Below are 12319 nucleotides of genomic sequence, written 5' to 3'. Positions count from 1 at the left end.
CCCTAAAACCACCCTCTGACCGGGTTCTACCCCGAAAACCCTCATCTCATGGGCCCTGGGTCCCTTGCTATCTATATCAAAACCTTGTAACTGATTTACTGACTTTTGTTACTCTGATCTCTTCCTATGCACTCTCGGACGGGTTGGAACCACTAATCTAATAACAAACAACTTTGGAACACCAACATATATAACCCTAAACACCTATCTACAAACCCTCACCACCTATCTACAAACCCTCACCACCCATCCATAAACCCTCACCACCTATCTACAAACCCTCACCACCCATCCATAAACCCTCACCACCTATCTACAAACCCTCACCACCCATCCATAAACCCTCACCACTGGCATCTCTCGGAACATTCCCAACTTCTAAACCTCGATCTCCGTATAACACACGATCCCTATCACTAATGACCTTATCACTTACTATACAATCGTCCTGTATATCACCTTCCTAATACCCATCATATATCTATCCTCCTGACCCTATAATTCCCATATATTTCTACCGTAATCATCCCTCTCACCTGGAAATACACTGAATCAACCATGGAACCCGGCAACATGACAACATATATTTGGCCATCGTCTTTATTACTTGAATACGGAAAACACGAACGCCGCTCTCGATTTCCACCTACCCACCACGCTCAACTCCTTGATATGCTCTCCGTAACCAAATAAACTCTTCCGTAATCTGCGCTCGCTTTCGTCCACAATTCCGCGCCATCTGTCCCAAATACCGAATCAACTCTGTATCGTTCGCCCGGATATTATCCACCCCATGCTCACTCAATCGCTGGAACCACCGTTCTCGGATTACTGCATTGGCATGGGGCCCATGCACCATCATCGCAATCGTCGGAATCAATGCCGTACGATATCCATCACATGCCTGGACCGTCTGCGGACTATGCTCCGTTCGCCGATCGCTCCGCGGACATATATACTGCGGCATCCCACACCAAAAATGCGCCGTGAACCCATCGTACGAAATCTGCCGTCGAATCTTGACCATCCAATCCTTACTGGCCTGCGCAATCTTGCCGCTGCCCCCTTCACCATACCAACACTTCCACATCTCATGTCCATCGTCACGGCCTCCTTGGCTGCATGTCCAACAACGATCAACCCACTTCTCAATCTCACGGATCAAAAACTCTTCATCCTCATATTGCTGACCGGCCCTCCCATCCGCCTGCTGGCATAATTCGGCCCGTTGGATATCCTGTTGCCGAAATGTATGCTGGATGGCGATTGGTACGGCCCGGGCCATGGTGCTGGGAATATCCTCCGTCGGGCCGGCCATCACCGGCTCAACCGCCCCAACATCAACCATCGGGTCATCGGCGATAACGGGGGACGCGGATCCAATCCGGGACTCCTGGTCTTCCCAATTGGGCATACATCCATCACATGCGGACTCGACCACCCGATCACCACATCGCTGTCGTTGGTATTCCTCGATGGGTCCATCCAAATACCCATCCAATATCACTCGCCGGCAACCCGTCACCGCCGCCTCCATATACTCAACAACATGGGCATGGTCGTCCGGGGGCGCATCGTGCATCCAAAACGGACGGCATTCCCGCCCCATCGTCTGACCCTCGGCCTGGATGATAATCGCCTCGCTGGGCTGTCCATCACGCCCGGCCCGCCCACTTTCCTGCGCGTAATCTAACATGGTCCGGGGCTGACCAACGTGGATCACACTGCGGATATCGGGGATATCAATCCCCATCCCTAACGCACTGGTGGCCGTGATCACCGCCCCGGCCTGGTGGCGGAATGATGCCAAAATCCCTTCCTTGTCCACCTGCTTGCTATGGTATGCGGCACAACCTAATAACTCGGCCAATGCGGTGACATGGGCCCGGACGGTGGCATATATGATCACCCGGCCGGGGTACGCTCGGCGAACACGGTCCTGGATGAACTGGATCACACTCCGCATCTGCACCCACTGGAACGGATGGTCATATCCATCGTCTACGGGGATCGTATGGACACGATATGCGATATTGGGCCGGCTGGTGTGGCCCCGATATAATACCACTTGATCCCGGACCCAATGCATCCGATGGAATAATAATTCCTCGCTGCGGGGGGGGCAATGTCGCGGTCAACATCACGATCTGGGTGGCTGCGGTTCGTAACTTGCCCAACTGCTGGAATAATGGCCGGAATCGCTCCTGTTGACTTAATACCATATGGCACTCGTCCACCACAATCCGATCTAATCGCTGTAACATCCGCTGCCGGGTCACAAAATCGGCAAATGCATCGCTGTCGGTGCTCTCGGGCGTGATCAATACGATGGATACCCCATCGGGTGGCCGTCGGGGGTCCCATACCGCACATGAAATCCCCAATCGCTGGCATCGTGCTTCCATGTCACCGCGTAATGCAATCAATGGAACAACCACGATGGTTAACCCGGCACGGCCACTCACCCACGCGGGCAACATAAACAACACACTCTTACCTCCCCCGGTGGGCATGACCGCCACAATGGGGCTTACCCCATGCTTGATGGCTTGTAATACGGGACCCTGTTGCCCCCGCAATGCTACGGTGTTGCTCCCCATCATGTGCTGGAATGCCTCGTCTATGTTGGTCTGGTGTAAATCATATCGACGCTGCGTACGGGCCTCGGCCGTTTCGACTTCCCATGGGTTGGGCTTACGCTTGGTGCCGGGGGCCCGGCGGTCATGTTCGATACGGGTGGACTCGAATCCTAAAAAATAATGCCAATCCTGGCTCACCTGGCGGAATAACTCGCGGTGCCGGGCCGTGGTGTTGGGATTCTCCATCATCATCCGGCCATATTGCGTCCCGGCAATGCTGGCGGAATGCGCGGCCTGGATATCCGCAATGAATGCTCGGATCCCATCATCATCCATGGATGTCTCGTCGTCAATGTCGGGGGCCTCCTCCTCGGTGTTGGCCTGGAACTGACTGCTGGGGCGTAAATACCGCCGGCTGATGGCGATGGCGATGTCACGGTATGCCTGTAATCCCAACTTCTGCCCATCCAATCCAATCGCGGTCTCGCGCTTCAATACCTCCCGTAACCGGACGCTACTCCACTCGGTCTGCCGATCGGGATCCGGGGACCATACATACTCGGCCCGTCGACCGATGGTGGCGGCTTCGCCCCGTATATGCCGCTGATATGACTGCATCTGCTCCACAAATGGCAATACTAACCATAAATACCATATGACCAACTCACCAATCTCCCGGGGTAAATATCGGAAAATCACCTTGGTATCATTGGCCACATGGAACCCCTTATGGTATCGACTGACAAATGTGACCATGCCATCCTCAATGAATATATTGCGGCGCTCTCGCTCACTGTTACGATGCCGGATGCTCATTAACTCGGGACCCCGGCTGGGTTGACCGGCACAAACATGGACGGCCACGCTTAACCGCTCACGGAACTGGCTCACCACTCGAAAAAACCGATCGATGGCGGGCATCCGGAACCCGGCCCCGTGGGACTGTACAAACTGACGCTGTAATCGGGGCTCGTGGCGGATACGCTCCATGAACCACGTCGGACCCTGGACCGGCCACGATGTACGTAAATCCTGTAAAAAACTCCATCCGGTGGCACTCTGCGTGGCATCATCGTACAAATGATCCCACGGGATGGCTGGGGGCGGGTGATCGGTGCAAAACATCAACTCGTGGACCAACTGCTGCCGTAACCGGCCAACCAACCCATGCACAAATCCGCGGAAATGGCCCATGGTAAAATGGATCTGTTTGTACAACAATTCATCTCCGGACTTCCACCCGATATGACCCTCGCTGGGGGTATTCATAAATATCGTCCGTCCGTACGTACGTAAATCTAACCACCACTGGACGGGGCCATTGGTCCCACGAACCATGAATAAATCCACCAAATATGTGACCCATTCGGGGAACGTTCGGTCGGGATGCTGGCGCTGCTCCTGTGTCAATGCTCCTAATATGTCATCGCTGGTGGGGGGGGAACTACGCATGGCCACCGGGGATGGGGGGGCACTGCCATATCCTTCATCATCGTGGGCATATGCCTCATCGATGCCGATCATATCACCTTCAAACCATGGCGGGTTCTGCTGCCCGGCGAACCCACGACGGATCTCCGATGACCGGGGGTCTAACCGCAATGCTTTGTGCAAAATAAAAAACCGCGCGATCTTGATCAAACTGGATATCCGGGGGGGGGAAATTCTCGGGCGTGGCCCAACCAAACTGCCCGCATCCAATCACGGCGGTGGCACAAATCATGGCACATCCATATTCATCGTTGCGGATCTTCTGGCGTAATAAATCGATGCAAAACGTTAATAATGCATGCTCGATGGGACGAATCTCGAATGGCTCGGGCTCATCATCCTCGGGGTCGGGACAACTGGCCTGGGCCTGGGCATGGCGCCACACGGCATCCCATAACTGCTGCTGTCGGGGGGTAAATGAATACTTGGGTGATTCCCAATCATGTTCAATCTGGGATGGTGAATCAACCTGGGTGTCTGATATCGGGTACGGACGTGATCATACCTGGGTTCGTGCAAAAAACATCATAATCTGCTGCCACGGTGCCACATGCTTTTGAATGGCGGTGGCATCTAAATATGCCAATAATGGCTTATGTGGACTCTCGTCCTTCATCGTACGGACCACATCAATGCGTACTAAATGCCCGCACGCCTTGGCGATCTCCTGGCTCACCGATGCCAATCGCTCCATGGCCTCCCAAATGACCAATGCGATACGCTCTGGTCCCTCGGCATCCTCCTCGGGGCGCTGGGTACTCTCGAATAATGGCTGCCGGGGGGTCCCTTGTAAATACCGAACCCACCCCGTCCGATTCAACCATGGCGTGGCTTCATCTAACTCCCCGGCCTGGATGATGGTTTCATGGGCCTGTTGATCTTGCTGCTGATACTCCTCAACCATTTGCACTAACTGGTGAATCCGGTCGGGGTCTTCCACGGGGTCTATGGGGGGGCTCATTGGGATTGGGCTGCACAATATGAATATAATGTGAACCGGGGCCTTGGCTGAATATACGCTGACACGCAACGGCTCGGCTATTGGCGTTAATGGCGGCCTGGATGGCTTTTTCCTGTCTGGGTGTGGGACGACCACGGCTTTGCTGTACACGATACTGATGGGCCTCTATCCAATGTGCCTTCATCGTACGGATCTGGCGGCATGTATATACCTCACATTGCTGGCACAATAATCCATCCTGATAAACGGGTAACTCGGGGATGGGTTGATCAATCTGGCGGGGCCAACTATCCACCTCTGGGTGATCATCAATATGATCCCACTGCTGGATCACTCTGTCGATATACTGTACCCACGAAATGGGTATCCGATGTACGGTACTACTTAAATGGGCCTTGATCTGTCCCCGGCGTACGGCACATTGACATTTCTGGCAAATCAACACGCGAAATTCGGCATTGACACAAAATAATTCGTGGGCCTGGTATTCGGTGTCCATGTCGGATATGGAAATCTATATATCGGCTGGTATTGTATATCTGGGAAATGGGATCAACTCAATGTTGTTCAAATGGACCCAAAATAAAATGGGATGATGATGGGGGATCTGGGAAAACCCCCCCTGAAATTTGAAACAAAAAAAAACAAATCCTATGACTAAACTACATATGGTGGTTGTTGATGTTGGTGGGTTTGACTGGTCGCGACCGGCGGCTGGTGGTTACCCCATCAAAAAATCTTGCTACTTTGTGGGGGACAAAATCGATACTGGATATGCTCTGATTGTGCTTAAATTTGGCTATGGAATAAAACTAATACTAAATTAAAATATATCGAAATCTGGAAACTCTACGACATTATTTTGCTAAATTCAATGGGGGTTTGAAATCTAAATTCAATGGGCCCTGGACCCACTTTTTTCCCCCATACTTAACAAAACCCTAAAAAATTCAATGGGCCTCATTGAATTTCCCCCCATGGGATAGAGTTGTTATAGCCGGAGCTTTGGCGTATTTTGTTATAGGGTTTTATAGTATAATATTCATATTTTATTTAACTCTATAGTCTTAATTATATAATCTAAAGAGTAAAAGATCTTTTAGTACTATTCTTTTAGTTAGTTAAAGAGTTAGTTAATGTTACGGACCCCGCGACGCGGGGGCTGCAACTCACAAATGGGCCATCGAGAGCCAATCATTTTGCAACCACCACAACCGCCCACAGGTCACGTGCGGAACATCATAAGAAACCATGGCCTTCCCACCAGAGCCACACGATACAGGATAACTGGGTCAACGGATGGGGAAGACATGGTTAACCCAGGCATCGTGCGAAGGGCAGCATCTTGCGTCGGGCTGGTCCCTACGGGTCGTTCCACCCTACGGTAGCTCGGTCCGCACGACAAGCTAGGGCGCGCGACGGAAGGCGCCACAGGAACCAGACCATCGCACGAATCACCACGAGTTCCTAGTAACCCAGAAAAGTCGTGGAGGTTCGTACGATAACACCCGACGCGGGGACAAGGACGCCATGCGATAAGCACGTAATCACAGGGTATACCAGCGGGTATACCAAGAGGTAGATGGAAGGGCACAATCTGGTATACCACCAGGTGTACCCTCCGATATACCACGCCACGAAGGATTAGATATATAAGGACACTCCTTACACACATGTATTTAGCTCTTCGCGATTAATCAATCTAAGTTACTACAGTATACCTTTTGGGATTACTCTTCATTCAGTTTCAGTCCTGTGACAAACATACTACAAGTAGGGGAGCTCTTCGGACTGACCTACTTGGCGCACTACCTGGCGCCTCCTTGAAGTTACTCTATAAGATCCGAGTCCGTGTAAGGCTTAGCACAGCAACGGTACGATTGCGAGTTGATACTTGAGGAGTACGAGTGATAGATATCACGACAACCAACGACACAGACGACAACTGGTAAGTTGTCCACCCAGATCTAACCACTCACTGTGACCAGTTAGCAAAGCGTGTAACACATTAATCGCCCTGTCAACCGAGACTGTGAAGTTTAATCATCATGTCCGCCACCGGCAGTAACAACAGAAAGACACCAGTTCCCGTCCCGCCGCAGACACAAACTCGGCGCGAGGACGACTGGGAAGATCAGCAAGAAGCCAAGGTGAATGCCTTGGAAAGACACATCAAGATCCTTACCGACCAGCTCAACAACTTCGGCCAAGGACACAATCGCGACATCAACGAGCTGCGCGAGTCCATCCAGCAAACGGATGCCCAATTCCAGGCACCATCGCCTATGGCACCAAAACTGCCCAAGGCAGAGAACTTTGACGGAACTCGCTCTAAGTTGCGAGGGTTCCTCACTCAGATGAACATGTACCTCGATGTCAACAAACTTCGGTTGAACACTGAAGCAAGCAAAGTCATCTTCGTGTCAACCTACCTTCGAGGACAGGCATGGGATTGGCTTGAACCATATGTCCGAGAATACTATGAGAAAGATAGTTCGGAATGGTCAACCACCGCGACAACCATCTTTTCCAGCTATTCCAAATTCAGAGAACACCTGGAGAAGACATTCGGCGACATCGACGCCAAGAAAACAGCTGAACGAAAGCTGAAGCGACTTCGACAAACAACGTCGGCATCGGTCTACACTGCGGAGTTTATGCAGCAAGCAGCCATCCTCGGGTGGGATGATTACGCATTGATTCCTTACTACGATGAAGGACTCAAGTCGCACATCAAGGATGAGCTAGCGCGAAGGGACAGACCCGAAACAATGGACGAACTCATTGACTTCGCGGTCCGAGTCGATAACCGGTTTTACGACCGACAGATGCAGAAACGTGAGGTGGAGGGATGGCGACGAGGCTATGGGCGCTCGCACCATCAACGGAACCAGCCTCAGCGACAGCATCAACGACCTAATCGGGACAGTGACCCGTACGGTCCACGACCCATGGAGCTCGATGCGGCGAGGCTACCAATGGAGGAACAGAAGCGTCGAAAGGACAACAGACTCTGTTTCAATTGTGGCAAACCAGGCCACATGGCAAAAGACTGTCGTGGCAAGAAAGACGACAAGAAACCACAGCAACTGCGCGCGACTCAAGAAAGAGGAGCGTACGACACCACGGGAACAGGAAGGGCGCAACGACTTTGCGCTACCCAAGAGAGATAAGCAACCTGAGACGAAGGTCTCAGAAGAAACCCAGACACAAGGCGAGTGGACAGCAGGACGGCCACCACTGCGCACCAGCAAAGAAGAGTTATCCGAGCAAGAGGTCGACGAGATCCGTCAAACGCTCGAAGGGGTCAGTCAGATCCAAGGAAGCCGCGAGGAAAGGGTTGATAGGATCATCGACGCCCTAACCAAACTTCGTGAAGAACGCCAACGGCGGAAGGCCGAGCCCAAGGAGCAGGAGCTCAGGGCCACACAGGAAGCTGACGCAGCTTCAGTCGACTCCCAGCTCGCAGAGTACGACAGACAGGAACAGTATCCGCGGATTGACCTGAATACAGTAGAAAGTCAAGGGTGGACCCAACACGCCTGGGAACCCGTTGACACCCAGGAACCAACGAACGAGTTTCTGGGAACGCCTCAAGAGTCCCCCAGGAACGATGAACTTCCAAGAACAGTTGAAGGACTCCTACGACACTGGACAACCCTTACAGAGGAAGAGGTTCAAGAAATCACAGAAATCCCAGAGACCCCACCAAGGAGATACTGGATGAGTTATGAAGAGGAGCAAGAACTACGACGGCTCTACGAAGCAGGTGGCATGGCCCCCGGAGACCCTCGTAAGTTCCTCTTTGACGATTCGGACGACGACGAAACAGCGCCGTACGTCACTAGCGCGGAAGGAACATGCCCGTGTCACCGGGAAGATTGCGCTTGCATCGGATATGCGCGACACCCCGATCACGACCTGAGAGCTACGATTGGATGTTATGACTACGACTGCAAGACGCATATGCAAGGCAAGCTGGACCATGGAGGGATCGAACCCAAGCCATCGCCACGAATGCGACGCCCAGAGTGGAGACAGCAACTCGCAGCGACAGCATGGGGAAAACACATGAAGGCGGAAGCACTGATAACCTTCCACGGAGGAAACGAGATCAGTGCACGAGTCATGATTGACTCAGGAGCCGCAGGAAACTTCATGGATCCAAGATATGTCTCGACTGGTAGAGTACCAACCGTCAGAAAAGATCAGGTTACTCCACTTGTTGGACTCAACGGAGAAAAGCTAAGCAAGGGAATCACCCACCATACCGAATGGATCGACATGGTCATCGGGAACCACATGGAGTCAATATGCTTTGACATCACCGATCTAGGAGGGTACGAGGTGGTACTTGGTGTCCCTTGGCTACGCCAGCATAGCCCAAGAATCGATTGGCGAAGAGACGAGATCTACTTCGAACACTGCGATTGCACGCAAACAACAACCAGATGGACTGGAGAAGAACCACCGAGCATTGAAGGGCCTAGCCCCGGGACGGCAGGTACCTATTGCGGCCCGCACGAGGTTGACCCTAAGCGGAGCAAGCAGCCCAGAGGCGGGGCATCAGGGAGAATCATGGATGTTGACGTTATCGCGACGACGGAACAGCGACCGGACATGTCGGACGACGAACTCAAGGACTACATCATGATACACCACGAATCACGACAAGCCCTCTGCGCAACAGGGGAAGAAACACAGATACCTGAGGAGTACCAAGAGTACCGGGATGTGTTTGAGCCACCAAAGGATGGTGTGCTCCCAAAGCATGGTCCGTTCGACCATGAGATTAGACTCAAGGAAGGCAAGGAGCCGACCTTCAGGCCGATCTACCAGCTATCACCAATTGAGATGAAAACCCTGAGGGAATACATCGACGAAAACCTCAAAAAGGGATACATCCGGCACTCGACATCATCAGCTGGATACCCAATCATCTTTGTACCAAAGAAGGGGAATGAGCTTCGACTATGTGTGGACTATCGACATCTGAATGACATTACCATCAAGGACCGACACCCATTACCTCTTATCCAGGAGATGCAGGACCGCATCCAAGGAAGTGTTTATTTCACCAAATACGACATCACCAACGCATACAATCGCCTTAGGATCAAAGAAGGCGACGAGTGGAAAACAGCGTTCAGAACGAAATACGGGCATTTTGAGTATACGGTCATGCCGTTTGGACTCACGAATGCACCCGCAGCGTTTCAACGATTCATCTTCAGTGTATTGGAAGAATATCTAGATATCTTCGTGATGGCATATCTCGACGACATCCTAGTGTTCTCCAAGACCATGGAGGAACACGTTCAGCACAACAAAAAGGTGCTACAGAAGCTCAGAGAAGCTGAAGTCACGCTCAAACTCAAGAAGTGTGAATTTCACGTCCAGGAAACAGATTTCCTAGGATACGTAATCAGCAAAAACGGATTTGGCATGCAGGAAGACAAGGTCAGAAGCATCCTAGACTGGCCAACACTCAAGAATGTGAAGGAAGTCCAACAGTTCATGGGGTTATGCAACTACTACCGACGATCGATCGACGGGTTTGGTAAGATTGCGGTCAACCTCAACAAACTGCTCAGGAAAGACCAAAAGTGGGTTTGGGACAACCAAGCAGAAAAAGCGTTTAGCGACCTCAAGAAAGTGTTCGTTGAACGAACGATACTCGCACCAGCCGACCCAAGCAAACCATACACAGTGGAAACCGATGCATCGGACTATGCACTCGGAGCGCGACTCACTCAACCGGGAGACGACGGGAAACCAAGACCAGTGGCATTCTGGTCTCAGGGAAATGATAGCCGCCGAACTCAACTACGACATCCACGACAAGGAATTGCTAGCCATAGTGTCAGCACTCAAGGTCTGGAGAGCGTACCTGGAAGGAGCAGAACATCAGATACTTGTCAAATCGGATCATAAGAATCTCACATTCTTCACAAGCACGAAGGAACTGACGAGACGACAAGCGAGATGGGCAGAAACCCTGGCAAGATACGATTACAGGATCGAACATTGTCCAGGCACAGCCAACAGCCAAGCAGACGCGCTTAGCAGAAGACCCGACTACGCGATAGGGGTTAAGGAAGCCGTACCAGCAATACTCAAGTCAGACAATGACGGCCATCTAGTATATAACCACCAGAGCTTAGCCGCCACCAGCGAAATCAGGAACGATGGATGGATCAACAGACTAAGAGAAAGCCTGATCGGTGACCCGATCCACAAAACGGGATCCACCGAAAGAATCACCAATGAAGACGGATTGATCTACATCCATGGATTGATCTACGTTCCACAGAAGCTTCAACAGGAAGCGATACAGCGACACCACGACGACCTCACGCATGGGCACATGGGAGTGGAAAAAACGGTAGAATTCCTATCAAGGAACTACTACATCCCAAGCATGCACAGAAAGGTCAGAAATTACATCAGGCAATGCGACACTTGTCAGCGAAACAAGCCATCGCGACACACACCCTATGGCGAGTTACAGAACTCGGAAGTACCAACACGACCATGGGAATGGATCACACTGGATTTCATCACCAAACTACCAAAGTCAGAAGGACATGACATGATCATGGTAGTTGTGGACCGATTGACGAAATATTCGTACATGATACCAACAACGGAAACGATCGATGCCAAAGCCATGGCATCCCTGTTGTTCAGATACATATTCGCCAACCACGGAACACCCGAGAAGATGACATCAGATAGGGACAAGCTCTTCACGAGCAAAATGTGGAAATCATTCGCGGATATCGTAGGCATTGAGCATAGACTCTCCACTGCCTATCATCCTCAAACGAACGGTCAAACAGAACGAACGAACCAAACTTTGGAACAGTATCTAAGGCACTACGTGAATTACCAACAAGATGATTGGGCAGGACTGTTACCATTGGCACAATTTGCGTACAATAACGCCATGCACGCAACCACGAAAGAGACCCCGTTCTTCGCAAACTATGGGTATAATCCCTCAATCATCGGAGAAACCATTGGGAAACAAGCAGAGGCAGAATCATCGAGACTTCTGGCCTCAGGACTCAAGCAACTACACCTCCAATTGGCAAGAGACATCGAGTTCTTCAACCTACGAATGAAGCATTACTACGACCAAGGCCACCAGGAGGGACCAGACCTAAAAAGAGGGAAAAAGTGTACCTCCTACGTCGGAACATCAAAACCAAACGACCAAGCTCGAAACTTGACCATCTAAAGTTAGGACCATTCGAAATCGAAGAAAAAACAGGACCGGTCAATT

At 51.5% G+C, this 12319-nt stretch overlaps 3 protein-coding genes across 3 annotated transcripts; all 3 read right to left on the bottom strand.

Annotated features, from left to right (window-relative positions):
* Nucleotides 1-646: 646 nt before the first annotated feature.
* On the bottom strand, nucleotides 647-1966 carry N7533_009924 (uncharacterized protein; the record flags this gene model as incomplete). The annotated part of the gene is made up of 1 exon (XM_057106574.1): nucleotides 647-1966. One exon carries the CDS (start codon nucleotides 1964-1966, stop codon nucleotides 647-649), a length of 1320 nt encoding a protein of 439 aa, XP_056958023.1.
* Nucleotides 1967-1988: 22 nt separating this feature from the next.
* N7533_009923 (uncharacterized protein) lies at nucleotides 1989-4103 on the bottom strand (the record flags this gene model as incomplete). The annotated part of the gene is made up of 1 exon (XM_057106573.1): nucleotides 1989-4103. One exon carries the CDS (start codon nucleotides 4101-4103, stop codon nucleotides 1989-1991), a length of 2115 nt encoding a protein of 704 aa, XP_056958022.1.
* A 7-nt stretch (nucleotides 4104-4110) lies between these two features.
* N7533_009922 (uncharacterized protein) lies at nucleotides 4111-5031 on the bottom strand (the record flags this gene model as incomplete). Its single annotated transcript, XM_057106572.1, has 2 exons — nucleotides 4111-4473; nucleotides 4576-5031. 2 exons carry the CDS (start codon nucleotides 5029-5031, stop codon nucleotides 4111-4113), a joined length of 819 nt encoding a protein of 272 aa, XP_056958021.1.
* Nucleotides 5032-12319: the final 7288 nt, after the last annotated feature.

This window comes from Penicillium manginii (genome assembly GCF_028828005.1).
Source record: "Penicillium manginii strain IBT 31320 chromosome Unknown utg000006l:1.0-4164085.0:1.0-4166146.0, whole genome shotgun sequence".
NCBI classification, from domain to species: Eukaryota; Fungi; Ascomycota; class Eurotiomycetes; order Eurotiales; family Aspergillaceae; genus Penicillium; species Penicillium manginii.
The sequence above is the reverse complement of the archived record's forward strand: the minus strand, read 5'-3'. Positions and strand labels throughout refer to the sequence as shown.